Source organism: Canis aureus, chromosome 10 (genome assembly GCF_053574225.1).
Source record: "Canis aureus isolate CA01 chromosome 10, VMU_Caureus_v.1.0, whole genome shotgun sequence".
In the NCBI taxonomy this organism is placed as follows: domain Eukaryota; kingdom Metazoa; phylum Chordata; class Mammalia; order Carnivora; family Canidae; genus Canis; species Canis aureus.
The window spans coordinates 29,407,748-29,426,805 of NC_135620.1; the positions used below are offsets into that span (position 1 = coordinate 29,407,748).

The following is a 19,058-nucleotide window of genomic DNA, read 5'->3' on the forward strand; positions in this document are numbered from 1 at the left end:
CTCAACAAACATGCATCAAGGGCCAGATGGCTTCCCAAGGGAATTCTATCAACCATTTAAAGAAGAATTAATACGTATTCTTCTGACACTGTTTCAAAAAAATAGAAATAGAAGGAAAGCTCTCAAACTCTTTCTATGAAGCCAGCATTATTTTGATCCCCAAACCAGATAAAGACCCCACCATAACGGAGAATTATAGACCAATATGCCTGATGAACAGATGCCAAAATTCTCACGAAGATAATAGTCAGTAGGTCCAACAATACATCAGAAGGATAATTTACCAAGACCAAGAGGGATTTATCCCTGGGCTGCAAGGGTGGTTCAACATCCACAAATCAATCAATGTGATATATTACAAGTAATAAAAGAAAGGATAAGAACCATATGATAACTTTCCATTAATGCAGAAAAAGCATTTGACCAAAGTACAGCATCCTTTCTTGATTAAAACTCTTCACAATGTAGGGATAGAGGGAATATACCTCAGTATCATAAATGTCATAGACAAAAAGCCCACAGCAAATACCATTCTTAATGGGGAAAAAACTGAGAACTTACCCCTTAAGGTCAAGACCACGACAGAGATGCCCACTCTCACCACTGTTGTTCAGCGTAGTTCTAGAAGTCCTAGCCGCAGCCATCAGCAACAAAAAGAAATAAAAGGCATCCAAATCAGCAAAGAAGACGTCAAACTCTCACTCTTCACAGATGACATGATACTCTATCTAGATAACCCAAAAGACTCTACCCTTAAATTGCTAGAACTCATACAGGAATTCAGCAAAGTTGCAATATATAAAATCAGTGCACAGGAAGCAGTTGCATTTCTATATGTTAACAATGAGACAGAAGGAAGAGAAATTAAGGAGTCGATCCCATCTATAATTGCACCAAAAACTATAAGATACCTAGGAATAAATGTGAGCAAAGAGGCAAAGAATCTGTACTTAGAAAACTATAGAACACTCATGAAAGAATTTGAGGAAAACACAAAGCAATGTAAAAACATTCCATGCTCATGGATTGAAAGAATAAATATCTTTAAAATGTCTATGCTTATCAGAACAATCTTTACATTCAGTGCATTCCCTATCAAAATACCATCCACAAACTTGGAACAAATAATCCTAAAATTTTTATGGAACCAGAAAAAACCCTAAACAGCCAAAAGATTGTTGAAAATGAAAACCAAAACTGGTGGCATCACAATTCTGGACTTTAAACTCTATTATAAAACTATAATCATCAAGATAGTGTGATAATGGTACAAAAACAGACACACAGAACAGAGAACCCAGAAATGGACCCTTAACTCTATGGTCAACTTATCTTCCACAAAGCAGGAAAGAATATCCAATGGAAAAAAGATGGTCTTTTCCACAAATGGTGTTGGGAAAATTGGATGGCCACATGCAGAGGAATGAAACTGGACCATTTTCTTACAGCATATACAAAAATAGAGTCAAAGTAGATGAAATACTTAAATGTGAAACAAGAAGCCATCAGAATCCCAGAGGAGAACACAGGCAGCAACCTCTTTGACCTTGGCCACAGGAACTTCTTGCTAGACATGTTGCATTAGGCAAGGGAAACAAAGGCAAAAATGAGCTATTGTGACTTCATCAAGACAAAAAGCTTTTGCACAGCAAAGGAAACAGTTGACAAAACCAAAAGACAACCTACAGAATGGGAGAAGATATTTGCAATTGTCTTACCAGATAAAGGGCTAGTATCCAAGATCTATAAACAGCTTATCAAACTCAACACCCAAAGAATAAATAATCTAGTCACTAAATGGACAGAAGGCGTGAACAGACATTTCTCCAAACAAGACATGCAAATGGACAACAGACACATGAAGAAATAGTCAACATCATTTGACATCTGGGAAATACAAATCAAAACCACAATGAAGGACCCCTGGGTGGCTCAGTGGTTGAGCATCTGCCTACTGCTCAGGGCCTGATCCCAGGGTCCTGGGATCGAGTCCCACATTGGGCTCCCCAGAGGGAGCCTGCTTCTCCCTCTGCCTATGTTTTGCTTCTCTCTCTGTGTGTCTCATGAATAAATAAATAAATCTTTATAACAAAACAAAACCACAATGAGATACCCCCTCACACCCGGCAGAATGGCTAAAATTAATACATCAGGAAAGAATAGATGCTGGTGAGGATGTGGAGAAAGGGGAACCCTCTTACACTGTTGGCAAGAAGGAAGTTGGTGCAGCCACTCTGGAAAACAGTGTGGAGGTTCCTCAAAAAGTCGAAAATATAGTTACCCTATAACCCAGAAGTTGCACTACTAGGTACTTATTTACCCAAAGGATACAATGTAGTAATCTGCAGGGGCACCTGCACCTCAATGTTTGTAACCGCAATGTCCAATCTGGAAAGAGCCCAGATGTCCATCGACAAATGGATGGATAAAGAAGATATGGTATATGTATATACATGAACACACAACGGAATACTACTCAGCCATCAGAAATGGAATCTTGTCTTTTGCCACAATGTGGAGGGAACTAGAGGGTATTATGGTAAGCAAAATAAATCAATCAGTGAAGGACAGTTCTGTGATTTCACTCATATGTGCAATTTAAGAAACAAATCAAGATCATAGGTAAGGGAGGGGAAAAATAAAACAAGACGAAGTCGGAGAGGGAGACTAACCATAAGAGACTCTTAATTATAGGAAAGAAACCAAGGCTTATGGAGGGGATGGGCATGTGGAGATGAGGTAAGTAGGTGATGGACATTAAGGAGGGCATGTGATGTAGTACCCAGGGCACTGGGTATTATAGAAGACTGATGAATCACTGAACTCTACCTCTGGAACTAATAATACACTATATTTTAATACATTGAATTTAAATTTAAAAAATTATAATGAGATACCACCTCATACTTGTACAAATGTCTGAAACAAGTAACATAAGTACAATAGGTGTTGGTGAGGATCTGGGGAAAGGAGAAGAATCCTCTTGCTCTGTTGGTGGGAAAGCAAACTAGTGTAGCCACCGTGGAAAATGGTACAGAGGTTCCTCAAAAAGTTAAAAACAGAATTACCCTATAACCTAGCAATTGCCCTACTTGGTATTTACTGAAAGAATATAAAAATACTAATTCAAAGGGATGTATGCACCTGATACTTATAGCACGTTAAACGCTTTTATGCATTATTTGTGTCTAGTGAACAGGTAAAGAACAAAAGCTCCTTAGGCAGTTTTTGTAGTATCTTTTTGGTCTCAATACTTCTACAAATAGTAGAACAATACCTTGTCGGTACATACTGGCTTCACTAACTGCATATTGGATCTGTTTTCTAAAATTGTCTTTGTTTAATGTTTCTTAATAACTCTTTAGTTGAAGCCACATTTCTATTAAAATGGAAATTTGATTAAACTTCATTAAAAAATGTGTGGTTTCTCTGTTGGAACATAATGCCAGAAAATACTCATCAGAAATTTTAACCTATAAATCTGAGTGCATTTTGCAAAATATTGTTCCTCATTCATAGAATGAGAAATAACTAGGTGTAAATGTAGCAGAAAACATCCTGGGAAATTTGGAATTCTACAGATTTAATGAATGAACTGTGGACCTTTTTCTTCTGTAAGTTTGATATGATACAGTGGAAACTTTCCATTTATATTGAGTGGGTAGATGATTATGTAGATGTAAGTTGAAGATGGAAATTTGAGGGTACTTACGGTTCACTAGTAACATAATTTGTTTTCATGCTAATAAGTTTTCCAACAGGTTTTTATTCACATGTATAAAGAGAAGAGTGTTTAGGGTCTGGTCATCCACGTTGAAAATGGATAAAATACTCTTAGAATAGGAAGAAATGAAAGAGAAGCAACCTTGGTAGATTGTAGATCAGCTGGTCAAAAACCATGGTTAAGAAGGACACATTACAGCCTTGCCAATTTAATATCTGCTCTCTGTAGTCTTTCTCTTCTTTCTGTACTCCTAGAATTGCCTAGCCCCCCACCCCCTTTTTAAATGAAGTATCTGAACTTACTGAGCACTAAATTATCTGTTACTATAAAAGGTAGTTTGATAATTTAGAATAAAATTACATGTTAGGTCTAGTTACTGATTTGGGCCTTAATTAGTTATCACCATAAGTTACATTTTTGGCTAAATAAGGGATTGTTGTGCCTCATACTTAGCAATGTCTTTGCTACTTAATGTAGAAATAATGAATAATTTTTGTCTAATTTTGTTAATAACACATTCTTCTTAATTCTTACTGTCATAGCTAAAAAAAGTAGGTTGTTAGAAAACAAATGGAAAAGATCTCTCTTCCTTGTTCTTTATTTATGAAATATTCTTTCAAAGGACAGCTTGTAATGTATAAACTTTTGGGTTTCTCTAAGCCAGTGACAGTGATTCCATTGAACATTTGTCAATTTTACATTTTATGTATATTCCCATATTTTTATAGATGATATAATATAGATATATTTGGAAAAATAGACATTTTTGCTATCTGTTGGATAGGAAATGGGGGTACTAGATTTCTGACCTTATAGCAATTTGGTTGTGCCTTAGAGATAATTAACTGATAACTTTTAATAATAATATTTGGGGGGCCTAGATTTTGATATAAAAACAGGATGTTTAAAACTAGCTTTTCCAATTATTGATTTGAATTTCTGAAGGAAATGGGAAATGGGCCTGTGTTTTTAAAATGAGTCATTTTATTTGCCTTTTAATTTTTTTATCACTCAAAAAAAGCTTTATTTAAAAAATTTTGCTTTCTAATTCTGCTTGTGTCTTCTATACTTCACAGTGATTTTCTGCTCTTAAGGAAACTACACTTGATATTTTCACTGACACACTTAGCACTCATGGAACCACCATAGGCCCTGCTGACATGTTTTTTCATTTTAGACAACTTCGTAAAAACTTTAGATCTCACAGCACTAACTCCTCAAAGCTGGCCTGGGCACATGCCACATGCCACATGCCACATTCCACATTCCACATGCAGATTTTGGCACTTTCCCAACTTTCTTGGTAAAAAGGTAAATAATTCTATTACCAGGGGTTTGGGACAGACTAGTTATATTAGAGGCCGTATTGTAGGACAGCCTATGACAGTATGTCAAACACTGGGCCATTCTGAATGCCTACAAATGAGATCCCTGGAAGATGAAAAAGGAGTGAGTCATTTTTATTGTTAAATACAATTTATAATGATTATGACAAAGGATAATATTTTACATCTTAGTGTTATTTTACAAAGGACATTGTTCTTAGATTTAAAGATATACTAAGAAGTCCTGTGTTAGCAGAAAATGACAATATGTACTTCATTTGGACACTAATAAATCTTCAAAACAAGATTTGCCATCATTGGCTTCTTCCCACTTTTTTGATTGTCCTAATTTAGTAAATCTGATTCATCCTATGTATTGGGCCCTTTTCATAATTGTTGGGAAATTAATAATTTCTAGGAAAGAGAGTAATTCTCTTTAAATTTTAAACATTATTTATTCTCACTGTTCTATGATATTTTATAGTTGACATTCAATGGAATGTTGTATGTGAGAAAGAAGAGAACATATTTTTTTTATTTTACAGAAGTTACCCTTTAATGCTGAGATTCGATGGATATTATCTCATGTCTCTTAAAACTACATACATGGAGCCACCTAATACCAAGCTCTTAAAATGAAAAGAAGTTCTCTCCTTTGTTGTAGTTACAGTGGAGAAGTCACATGAATTCCACCTCCACCTCCATCTTACTCTACTACAGTACCCTACCTTTGGCACCTGGCAGGTTTTTTTTCCTCTCATAAATGCTTGACTTCAACTGTGCCTTCAGTTCCGTGATTTTTTTTTTAAAGATTTTATTTATTTATTCATGAGAGAGAGAGAGAGAGAGAGAGAGGCAGAGACACAGGCAGAGGGAGAAGCAGGCTCCATGTAGGGAGCCTGACGTGGGACCTGATCCCAGGTCTCCAGGATCACACCCTGGGTTGAAGGCAGCGGTAAACCGCTGAGCCACCAGGGCTGCCCAGTTTCTTAAAGATGGAAAGCCAAGAAGTTCAATGTGACTGCAGAAATGACCCAGCCAGGCACTGCACTGGTTCCACCTATGATGATGACCCAGTCTTACTACATTATCTCTCAGTTAACTAGAAGTCCATGATTGCTCTTGATTCTTCAAAACCACTGTGCTCTTCTCCTTGACACTTATGACCATTTGTTAGACTTGGTAGCTTGATTCTTATGTCCTCAGTTGATTCAACTTTCTCAGTAAGGCAAAATTTAATAATACTAGGAATCCCTATTTTCTTGTGGTCAGACCAGTATAAGGCTATTTGTGTAAGATTTATCCTATTTTTTTTTTTGTACGTAGGCACTGATAATCACACTTAGAAGAGTCTAAGTAAATGTTTTTCAAGTATGAAAAGTTTAATCTTTTTATCATCCTCCTGGGGTAGTTAACATTATTCTCAGTTTTTCAGATGAGGAAACTGAGGCACAGAGAGGTTCAATAACTTGAATAAGGTTACACAGCTAGTGTTGTGGGGTTGAATTCAGATTTTTAAGTACCATACTATGCTGGATCATAGTATTCTTCTAGTTCCTCAACAAATTGATAGCATTTTTTTTTCTTTACCTAATTTTCTTTTTTTTAAATTTTTGTTTATTTATTTATTTATTTATTTATTTATTTATTTATTTATTTATTTTTTTTTTACATAGGGAAATTATATTCTTTTTTTTTAAATTTTTTATTGGTGTTCAATTTACTAACATACAGAATAACCCCCAGTGCCCGTCACCCATTCACTCCCACCTCCCGCCCTCCTCCCCTTCTACCACCCCTAGTTCGTTTCCCAGAGTTAGCAGTCTTTACGTTCTGTCTCCCTTTCTGATATTTCCCACACATTTCTTTTCCCTTCCCATATATTCCCTTTCACTATTATTTATATTCCCCAAATGAATGAGAACATATAATGTTTGTCCTTCTCCGACTGACTTACTTCACTCAGCATAATACCCTCCAGTTCCATCCACGTTGAAGCAAATGGTGGGTATTTGTCATTTCTAATAGCTGAGTAATATTCCATTGTATACATAAACCACATCTTCTTTATCCATTCATCATTCGTTGGACACCGAGGCTCCTTTCACAGTTTGGCTATCGTGGCCATTGCTGCTATAAACATCGGGGTGCAGGTGTCCCTGCGTTTCACTGCATCTGTATCTTTGGGGTAAATCCCCAACAGTGCAATTGCTGGGTCGTAGGGCAGGTCTATTTTTAACTCTTTGAGGAACCTCCACACAGTTTTCCAGAGTGGCTGCACCAGTTCACATTCCCACCAACAGTGTAAGTGGGTTCCCTTTTCTCCGCATCCCCTCCAACATTTGTTGTTTCCTGCCTTGTTAATTTTCCCCATTCTCACTGGTGTGAGGTGGTATCTCATTGTGGTTTTGATTTGTATTTCCCTGATGGCAAGTGATGCAGAGCATTTTCTCATGTGCATGTTGGCCATGTCTATGTCTTCCTCTGTGAGATTTCTGTTCATGTCTTTTGCCCATTTCATGATTGGATTGTTTGTTTCTTTGGTGTTGAGTTTAAGAAGTTCTTTATAGATCTTGGAAACTAGCCCTTTATCTGATATGTCATTTGCAAATATCTTCTCCCATTCTGTAGGTTGTCTTTTACTTTTGTTGACTGTGTCCTTTGCTGTGCAAAAGCTTCTTATCTTGATGAAGTCCCAATAGTTCATTTTTGCTTTTGTTTCTTTTGCCTTCGTGGATGTATCTTGCAAGAAGTTACTGTGGCCGAGTTCAAAAACGGTGTTGCCTGTGTTCTTCTCTAGGATTTTGATGGAATCTTGTCTCACATTTAGATCTTTCATCCATTTTGAGTTTATCTTTGTGTATGGTGCAAGAGAGTGGTCTAGTTTCATTCTTCTGCATGTGGATGTCCAATTTTCCCAGCACCAATTATTGAAGAGACTGTCTTTCTTCCAATGGATAGTCTTTCCTCCTTTATCGAATATTAGTTGACCATAAAGTTCAGGGTCCACTTCTGGGTTCTCTATTCTGTTCCACTGATCTATGTGTCTGTTTTTGTGCCAGTACCACACTGTCTTGATGACCACAGCTTTGTAGTACAACCTGAAATCTGGCATTGTGATGCCCCCAGATATGGTTTTCTTTTTTTTCTTTTTTTTTATTTTTTTATTTTTTATTTATTTATTTTTTTTTGGTTTTCTTTTTTAAAATTCCCCTGGCTATTCGGGGTCTTTTCTGATTCCACACAAATCTTAAAATAATTTGTTCTAACTCTCTGAAGAAAGTCCATGGTATTTTGATAGGGATTGCATTAAACGTATATATTGCCCTGGGTAACATTGACATTTTCACAATATTAATTCTGCCAATCCATGAGCATGGAATATTTTTCCATCTCTTTGTGTCTTCCTCATTTCTTTCAGAAGTGTTCTATAGTTTTGAGGGTATAGATCCTTTACATCTTTGGTTAGGTTTATTCCTAGGTATCTTATGCTTTTGGGTGCAATTGTAAATGGGATTGACTCCTTAATTTCTCTTTCTTCAGTCTCATTGTTAGTGTATAGAAATGCCACTGATTTCTGGGCATTGATTTTGTATCCTGCCATGCTACCGAATTGCTGTGAGTTCTAGCAATCTTGGGGTGGAGACTTTTGGGTTTTCTATTTAGAGTATCATGTCATCGGCGAAGAGGGAGAGTTTGACTTCTTCTTTGCCAATTTGAATGCCTTTAATGTCTTTTTGTTGTCTGATTGCTGAGGCTAGGACTTCCAGTACTATGTTGAATAACAGTGGTGAGAGTGGACATCCCTGTCTTGTTCCTCATTTTAGGGGAAAGGCTCCTAGTGCTTCCCCATTGAGAATGATATTTGCTGTGGGCTTTTCATAGATGGCTTTTAAGATGTCGAGGAGTGTTCCCTCTATCCTTACACTCTGAAGAGTTTTGATCAGGAATGGATGCTGTATTTTGTCAAATGCTTTCTCTGCATCTAATGAGAGGATCATATGGTTCTTGGTTTTTCTCTTGCTGATATGATGAATCACATTGATTGTTTTACGGGTGTTGAACCAGCCTTGTGTCCCAGGGATAAATCCTACTTGGTCATGGTGAATAATTTTCTTAATGTACTGTTGGATCCTATTGGCTAGTATCTTGTTGAGAATTTTTGCATCCATGTTCATCAGGGATATTGGTCTGTAGTTCTCCTTTTTGGTGGGTTCTTTGTCTGGTTTGGAATTAAGGTGATGCTGGCCTCATAGAACGAATTTGGAAGTACTCCATCTCTTTCTATCTTTCCAAACAGCTTTAGGAGAATAGGTATGGTTTCTTCTTTAAACGTTTGATAAAATTCCCCTGGGAAGCCATCTGGCCCTGGACTCTTGTGCCTTGGGAGGTTTTTGATGACTGCTTCAATTTCCTCCCTGGTTATTGGCCTGTTAAGGTTTTCTATTTCTTCCTGTTCCAGTTTTGGTAGTTTGTGGCTTTCCAGGAATGCGTCCATTTCTTCTAGATTGCCTAATTTATTGGCGTATAGCTGTTCATAATATGTTTTTAAAATCGTTTGTATTTCCTTGGTGTTGGTAGTGATCTCTTCTTTCTCATTCATGATTTTATTAATTTGAGTCTTCTCTCTCTTCTTTTTAATAAGGCTGGCTAATGGTTTATCTATCTTATTAATTCTTTCAAAGAACCAAATTCTTTCAAAGAATCTGTTCCACAGTTCTTCCGGTCTCGATTTTGTTGAGTTCTGCTCGAATCTTTATTAACTCCCTTCTTCTCTTGGGTGTAGGATCTATTTGCTGTTTTTTCTCTAGCTCCTTTATGTTTAAGGTTAGCTTTTGTATTTGAGTTCTTTCCAGTTTTTGAATGGATGCTTGTATTGCGATGTATTTCCCCCTTAGGACTGCTTTTGCTGCATCCCAAAGATTTTGAACGGTTGTATCTTCATTCTCATTAGTTTCCATGAATCTTTTTAATTCTTCCTTAATTTCCTGGTTGACCCTTTCATCTTTTAGCAGGATGGTCCTTAACCTCCACGTGTTTGAGGTCCTTCCAAACTTCTTGTTGTGATTTAGTTCTAATTTCAAGGCATTATGGTCTGAGAATATGCAGGGGACAATCCCAATCTTTTGGTATCGGTTCAGACCTGATTTGTGACCCTTTATGTGGTCTATTCTGGAGAAAGTTCCATGTGCACTTGAGAAGAATGTGTATTCAGTTGAGTTTGGATGTAAAGTTCTGTAGATATCTGTGAAATCAATCTGGTCCAGTGTATCATTTAAAGCTCTCGTTTCTTTGGAGATGTTGTGCTTAGAAGACCTATCGAGTATAGAAAGAGCTAGATTGAAGTCACCAAGTATAAGTGTATTATTATCTAAGTATTTCTTCACTTTGGTTAATAATTGATTTATATATTTGGCAGCTCCCACATTCGGGGCATATATATTGAGGATTGTTAAGTCCTCTTGTTGAATAGATCCTTTAAGTATGATATAGTGTCCCTCTTCATCTCTCACTACAGTCTTTGGGGTAAATTTTAGTTTATCTGATATAAGGATGGCTACCCCTGCTTTCTTTTGAGGACCATTCGAATGGTAAATGGTTCTCCAACCTTTTATTTTCAGGCTCTAGGTGTCCTTCTGTCTAAAATGAGTCTCTTGTAGACAGCAAATAGATGGGTCCTGCTTTTTTATCCAGTCTGAAACCCTGCGCCTTTTGATGGGGTCAATAATCCCATTCACGTTCAGAGTTACTATTGAGAGATATGAGTTTAGTGTCATCATGATATCTATTCAGTCCTTGTTTTTGTGGAATGTTCCACTGAACTTCTTCTTAAAGGGGAATTTTAAGAGTCCCCCTTAAAATTTCTTGCAGAGCTGGTTTAGAGGTCACATATTCTTTCAGTTGCTGCCTGTCTTAGAAGCTCTTTATCTCTCCTTCCATTTTGAATGAGAGTCTTGCTAGATAAAGTATTCTTGGTTTCATGTTCTTCTCATTTAGGACCCTGAATATATTTTGCCAGCCCTTTCTGGCCTGCCAGGTCTCTGTGGAGAGGTCTGCTGTTACCCTAATACTCCTCCCCATAAAAGTCAGGGATTTCTTGTCTCTTGCTGCTTGAAGGATCTTCTCTTTATCTTTGGAATTTGCAAGCTTCACTATTAAATGTCGAGGTGTTGAACGGTTTTTATTGATTTTAGGGGGGGATCTCTCTATTTCCTGGATCTGAATGCCTGTTTCCCTTCCCAGATTAGGAAAGTTTTCAGCTAGAATTTGTTCAAATACATATTCTGGCCCTCTGTCCCTTTCGGCGCCCTCGGGAACACCAATTAAACGTAGGTTTTTCTTCCTCAGGCTGTCGTTTATTTCCCTTAATCTATCTTCATGGTCTTTTAATTGTTTGTCTCTTTTTTCCTCAGTTTCCCTCTTTGCTATCAACTTGTCTTCTATGTCACTCACTCGTTCTTCCACCTCGTTAACCCTCGTCGTTAGGACTTCTAGTTTGGATTGCATCTCATTCAAGTGATTTTTAATTTCTGCCTGATTAGCTCTAAATTCTGCAGTCATGAAGTCTCTTGAGTCCTTTATGCTTTTTTCTAGAGCCACCCGTAGCTGTATAATAGTGCTTCTGAATTGGCTTTCTGACATTGAATTGTAATCCAGATTTTGTAACTCTGTGGGAGAGAGGACTGTTTCTGATTCTTTCTTTTGAGGTGAGGTTTTCCTTCTAGTCATTTTGCTCAGTGCAGAGTGGCCAAAAGCAAGTTGTATTGGGAAAAGGAGAAAAAGAGAGGAGAGAAAGAAGGAAAGAAAAGAGAAAGAGAAAAAAAAGGAAGAAAAAAAACGAAAAAGAAAAAAAAGGGGAAGAAGAAGAGAAAGAAAAAGAAAGGAGAAAAAAAGGGGGTGGGGGAAGGAAACAAATCAAAAAGCAAAACAAAACAAAACAGAACAAAAAAAAAAAAAAAAAAAAAAAAGAACCACGGGGGAGTATCTTCTGATTCTGTGTACTTTAAGTCCCTTGGCTTCCTCTGGAAGTTGTCAGTCAGTCTAGCTGGTCTTCTGGGGGAGGGGCCTGCTGTGCTGATTTTCAGGTGTTAGCACTTGGGGGAGCTGCTGTGCCCCTGCCTGGTGTAGGGCTCAGTGGGGGTTGTTTACCCCGTGAGGCCCCAGGAGCAACAGCCCTAGTGGCGGGGCCAGCTCTGGAAACCTGGATTCAGCCCCCGCAGGAACTCCGGAGCTCTCCGTCTGCAGGGCCTGGAGGCTTTGGGGCGGGCCGCTGATCTGCTCAGCTCGGGGCAGGAGCTTCTTTGCTGTCCTGGGCCCTCCCGGCCTCTGCCTGTCCCGGGGGAGGCCGGATCCTGGGCTGTGTCCCGGCGCCCTGTGCTCCGAAGCCTGCGCTGGTGGATTCGCGCTCCCAGGCCGCGCAGCCCCCTCCGCGGAGCCGCCGCCCGAGCCCCTCCGAGCTGCTCCTGGAACCGCGCAGCCCCCTCCGCACGGAGCCTCTTCCTCTGCCCGAGCCCCTCCGAGCTGCTCCCGGGGCCGCGCAGCCCCCTCCGCGGAGCCGCCCCTGAGCCCCCCCCGAGCTGCTCCGGGTCCCGCCGTGCGCGCTGCAGCCCTTAGGGAGCTCGGCGCACTCTCCCGGGGCGCAGGTGTCTGTTAGTGTCCCCGGGAGCCCGAGGGCATCCCCGCTCTCCTGGGTCCTGCTCCACCTCCCTGGGAGCCCCTTTCCGCCCGGGAAGGTCGGTGCAGCTCCTGCGTCTCCGGGACGGGGCTCTCCTGTCCTGGGGACACTCGCCCCGGCCTCAGCCCGGCTCCTCGCGGGGCCCCTCCCCCTTGGAGGCCTTTGTTCCTTTATTTCTTTTTCCCCGTCTTCCTACCTTGATAGAAGCGCGAACTCTTCTCACTGTTGCATTCCAGGTGTTGTCTCTTTAATTCTCAGGCCGAATTGATAGATTTTCAGGATAATTTGCAGGTTTTCTACGTAATTTGGTGGAGACAGGTGATTTGGAGACCCTGCTCTTCTGCCATCTTGCCCCTCCCTCTTTACCTAATTTTCTAAGATACAATCCCAGATAGAATTTTAAAGGAATACTTTAATATATTTAAAGGAATGATTTGCATAGTATCTTTTATACCTTAGAATAGATAGCAATTTTTGTGGGGTTTTTATTCTTTAGAAGAACTTAACATGAATGTGTTTTCTGATTTAATCCCTCAATTATGTATCTTATAAAAAATGTGTGATAGCATCTTTCTGTACCCCCAGTATATTAATTTGTTAAGGCTGCTCTGACAGCCTGAGGAAATCCTATTAGTTCAGTCCTTAGTTTGGTGACTTTGCCCTTAGAGTCATTCTTCATTTTATTCTGTCTCTATTAGCCCTTTCAGTCCAAGCTAGCAGAATTTTTGCTGGTATAAAAATCTTGAAAACTGTGTTGGCTTTCTGCGCAATCATGGCTCTCCAAGCCATCAGACCGGGAAGCCCTCCATATTTCTCTCCAGGATAACCACATCTCTAGTCCTGGCTTCCACTGAGATGATTGAGGTGATCTATAATTCACATGCTGAATCTCCATAGCAAGTATTTGTCCCACAAACCATTGGCCCGGTCTCCAGACCATGCTTATGTGGATAGGCTGAGGTTTTCCTTTTTGCTTAGCAGTTCCTTTATCAGTTTATTACTTCCCTCTCCTATTTTATGATAAACAGCAAAGAAAACAAGGCTGCACTTTCCATACTTCCCTTGGAAGTATCCTCAACTACATATTTAAGCTCATCATTTACAAGTTTTACCTGCCACCCAACAGAAGAACATAATTCTGCCACTTTGTAAGAGGGATCACCTTTCCACCAGTGTCCAATACCATTGTCCTCATTTCCATCCAAGACCTTCCCAAAAGCACCTATAACAAAGTTCGTATGTCTAGCAACCATTCTATTCATGACAGTGTATGTATTGCTTATGATGATGGAAAGTTTCTTTACTCTTTTCTTCTCCAAAGCTACTTCCACATTTTTTAGGCATTTGTTACAGCAGTAATGCACTTGCCAGTATCAACAATTTGTTATTAGTCTTCTAAGGCTGTATTCATTTCTGAGAACTGCTGAAACAAAGCACCACAGACTGGATGGCTTAAAACAACAGAAATGTATTGTCTCACAGTTATGGATGCTAGAAATCTAAAATCAAGGTGCCAGCAGGTCTGTCCTCCCTCTAAGATCCTACCAGCCTCTTCCTGGTGGTGGAAGTTAACCCTCCGTAGTCTTTGTTCTGTAGACATATTACTCCAACCTGTGCCTTCATCTTCAGATGGCCTTCTCCCTTGTGTGTTTATATTTCTTCTTTTCTGATAAGGATACCAGTGCTATTGGTTAATCCAGTAGGCCCACCCTATTCCAGTATGACCTTAAGTCATTACTTTTGCATTAACTCTGTTTCCAAATAGGATCACATTCTGATATACTTGGGGTAAGTACTTCACCATACCTTTTGAAGGGGTCACAATTCAACCTGTAACACCCTCATAATAACCACAACAGCCATATCAAGTTGCTACTAAGGTATCCTTTTCTTAGTTCCTTCCTAATTATTTAATTCATATAAATAGACTGAAAAGCAGAATTGTTTCACACATTTTTTCACACCTTCGAAGCCTTCCTTATGAGACATTTGCACATGAAAGTAGTTTTTTCATAACTAATTAACCATCCTGTGTGTCACAAAGGAAATATGTTAAGTAACACCTCAGTTTGGGTATTTTAAGTATTAACTTATTTTATCATTTATTTATTGTGGTTATGTGACAATTCCAATTCTACAATTGAGACAACTAACTTAGTATTTTCTGTCTTAGAAAGTTGCATTTTTAAAGCATTGTCATCTTTAAATTAGACTGATGGTTTTCAGTATAAATAATAGTGTGAATTTGACTTCTTGCGAGACAAGAGCAATAGTCATGATTCTTAAGTCTTCGGGTGGTGAAAGAAGGAAGAATTCAATGCATACAGACTCCTGACAATTCTCTTTAAATTTGGACTTAGCATTTTTTAACCAGTAGGTGTAGCAAAAATAGCCATTCTTATTAGTATTTTGACTTGATATCACAAATAGTTTGCTTGGAAAGTATTATCTGTTACTTATTATTGTTCTTTGTATTAATATGTAGCTTGCAAGTTTCTTTATTTCTAAATGGGACTGTTAAGGTCATATTTTCCTACTAATAAATTTATGTAGTGCATTCTCTCCTGAGGATTTAGATGATTGTTACTATTTGTCAGTACTAACAAGAATAGATTTCTCTGTGCTGCTGAATTTTACTATTTTCAACTCTGATATTGTTCCTTGCATTATTTTGGGTATTTTTTACTATTTCTGAATACTTTATTTTGGAGATAACACTTAATCCTTTTTTAGTGAGTCAAGCAATCAGCTGAGTGGTAGGTCTTGTTGCATGTTTACAAAATCTAGGACTTCTGGGAGAGGGGAAGGGGAAGTAAGATGTGTAAGACAAAATTCTCCCTTGCTGGGACGCCTGAGTGGCTCAGGAATTGAGCCTCTGCCTTCAGTTTAGGGTGTGATCCCGGGGTTTGGGATTGAGTCCTGCATCAGGCTCCTTGTGGGGAGCCTGCTTCTCCCTCTGCCTATGTCTTTGCCTCTCTTTCTCTCTCATGAATAAATAAATAAAATCTTTAAAAAAAAAATTCTCCCTCGCCAGAGAAACTTAATTGTGTCTATGTTCACTCCCTTACTTTTCTTCATAATGCAAATATTGGTAACACTTAAAGAATATGAGAAAGTTTCTGCTGATGAATCTGAACTTCTGTTTATTCCTTCAGTGGAAAGATTGCATCTTAACCCAAAATATCCTAAAATTTCTCACATTCCATTCCAGGCCAAGATAATTATAGCGAAACGTTACAGAACTCTCTCTATACTTAACTAATGATAGAAAGCAGAGTTGTAGGTAAACAGTACTGCATTCAGAGGAATAGTTGGTACAATTTATAGTGGTTAGGATGAATTTTTTTTTTTTTTTTTGTTTCTTTGTAATAGCAGAAGAATGAGCAGGAAGGCATTGTGGTAGGAGCAGAAGTACTGAGTTAAGGAAGCATCTAGTGCATTTGGGCTCTAATGAATATGGTCCTTGGGTTGAAGAGGAGTATTCATGTTGACTTGTAAGGGAGAGAACCTTGGAAATCTCACTGACAGAGTCAAATCTCGGATTCCTTGAATGCTGTACTCAGGAGTCTAGATTGTCCTCTAAAAGCAGAGCAACATAGATTACAGCTTATTGAACTCAGAAATGATATGTTATATTTGAGGGGGATTAAAGTGACAGCTATAAAGATGAATTGGTGCTAGGAGTGACTATAAGCAGAAAAATGAGTTTGCTTTGTAATGCTAGGGTTTAGTGTGTGAAAGTGAAGATGGAAGGACACAGCTCTAAGGACCTAACGTAGGAGACATTTTAAAGGAAGAACTAATTGTAGATAATGACAGAATTTCTAGGAGTGGAGGAGAAGGGAAGGACTGGGAAATGTTGACTATGAATGTAGGAGAATGGAAGAATCATGGATCATCGATAACAGAATGTTTGTTTGCAGTTAAAGAAGTTATTTTAGTCAGGTTGGGTGTAAGGTGTTTCCTGAAATTTTAAAGCATTTATACCTGTCAAGATTTGAACTCTACAGATAGTACAGTCTGGAGATTATTAAGGCTTTGAAATCAATTTGGATGGAGATGATGATTTTATCACCAGTGTATTTGAGAGACTTACTGTTTCAAAGCTGTTGTTGAGTCAACCAGTCTGTCACCAGGTGTGTTAGGGATTGTCTTAAATGATATCTGCCTTGTTACATGGAATGTCAACCTAAACATTAATTTAAGCTGTTGAAGTCTTTAAAGGAAACTTGTTTTATGAGATGGAACTGCTGAGTATATATTCATGATAATCAAAGTTGGAGTAGATTTAAAATAATCTTTTCTTTGAATTTCTCCCCTTAACACTATTCCTTCTTCTTAGTTATATATTTAAAATGATGATGGTGGGTGTCTTATGGATAGGACATAGAAGAGAAGTCAGTCATTTGTTCTAATTATTGGTTAATTTGTGAGAATATATTTTGGTTGAATTTTTCTAAACAAATATACATTGGCTACTTTTATTCATTGCAACTTAGGTTTTCAGCTTTATAGGCCTTCCAGCATTCAGTGCATTGATACGCATACGATGAGAGGGCAATCCTTTTGTTGCAGGCAGCTTTCAAAAATGTGCTCTTTCCTTTTAGTTGTTTTTGATACAAGTTCTTGATGAACTGTACAATGCATTATGTCATCTTATTTTTTTAAAATAAATTAATTTTTTATTGGTGTTCAATTTACCAACATACAGAATAAACACCCAGTGCTCATCCCGTCAAGTGTCCCCCTCAGTGCCCGTCACCCAGGCACCCCCACCCCCCGCCCTCCTCCCCTTCCACCACCCCTAGTTCATTTCCCCGAGTTAGGAGTCTTTTTCTTCTCCCTTCCCTTATATTCCCTTTCACTGTTATTTATATTCCCCAAATGAATGAGAAATACACTGTCCTTCTCCGATTGACTTACTTCACTCAGCATGTGTCATCTTATTTTATCATTTGTAAACATGTATAGATTGTCACCTCCATTCAGAAAAAATTGAATTTATCACTCACTGCATATTTGAAAGTATAAAACATTATCCTCAGGTATGTAGTGAGTATTCATGTATGGTACATACAAAGCATGACTCAGTGTGACTTATGTAGTTGGTACAATGTTTAAAGCACTCCAACCCTGTTTTGCTTTTCAGTGCACCTGCAGGAAAGACATGGTGAAAATTTCAATGGATATCTTTGTGAGGAAATTTCAGCCAGACAGATATCAGCTTTGGAAGCAAGGAAAGGATATATATACCATTGATCATACAAAGCCTACTCCAGAATCCACACCTGAAGTGAAAGCATGGCTACAGAGGAGGAGGAAAGTAAGAAAAGCATCCAGGAGGTAATGATTTCTTTCCCACCCCATTGCACTTGTTGTACTTACTCAATGAAAATGGGTCATTGAATGTGATGGTCTCAAAAACTATTTATTTGCTTTTTCCTGTTTTTTTTCATCATAAATTTACTTAATATCTTATTGAAAATTTTAGGCAAAGTATTTATAATTCTTAAGAAGTATAATAAATAAAATATAGGAAGGGGTGTATAATGTGCTTGAGAATATTCCTGACATGCTGTACGTGGCAAATAGAAGAGTCCTGGAGCCTCCTACACCCCTTACACTAATGTACAGTAAGGTCGTATTATTGTGTTCTATTCATCTCCATATTTTTAAAACTTCAGTAACTTGATGTCAAACTTTCTCATTTTGCTACTGATTTTCTGACTTTAGTTGTTTTCTTCCTCATTTGTCAAACATTTGAGATACTTTACTCATTGGGATGCCTATATTTTGCTACATTTTATACATATGGTTTTATTCTTTAATGAGATGTGAAGCAGAGCACGTGATATTTGACATGGTTGTCTGTGTGAACTTTTTTTTTTAAGATTTTATTTATTTATTCATGAGAGACAGAGAGAGAGAAAGAGAGAGAGAGAGAGAGAGAGCGAGGCAGAGACATAGGCAGAGAGAGAAGCAGGCTCCATGCAGGGAGCCCGATGTAGGACTTGATCCTGGGACTCCAGGATCACGCCCTGGGCTGAAGGCAGGTGCTAAACTGCTGAGCCACCCAGGGATCCCCTGTCCATGTGAACTTTATTCTGTATTCCATTTTTGTGTCCAGGGCCATTTCAAAAGCTTTTAGGTCATCTTTGGGCATCTTGCTATTTTAAAACCCATTGAATGGAGTGTGTGTTCTGTTGCTCAGGTCCTTAGGCAACCTTTTTAGGCTCTTATATTTTCTAGGTTTATAATATACTTTTATTTGCCAATATTACTCATTGTTTTTCTTTCAGATTGTAAAAGTAATATTTGGCATTGGAGAATATTT

The 19,058-nt window shown here is 38.5% G+C and overlaps 1 protein-coding gene across 10 annotated transcripts in view; it reads left to right on the plus strand.

The window, feature by feature from the left end:
* KDM4C (lysine demethylase 4C) overlaps positions 1-19,058 on the plus strand; it is a 413,529-nt gene that overhangs the window by 202,700 nt on the left and 191,771 nt on the right. For all 10 annotated transcript variants that reach the window (XR_013387737.1, XR_013387736.1, XM_077911907.1 and 7 more), the window contains one exon: positions 17,874-18,067. Coding sequence is in view for 8 of the 10 variants with exons in the window: in XM_077911907.1 (XP_077768033.1) it covers positions 17,874-18,067 (194 nt within the window). In the remaining 2 variants the exon portion in view is untranslated. The remainder of the gene's footprint in view (positions 1-17,873; positions 18,068-19,058) is intronic.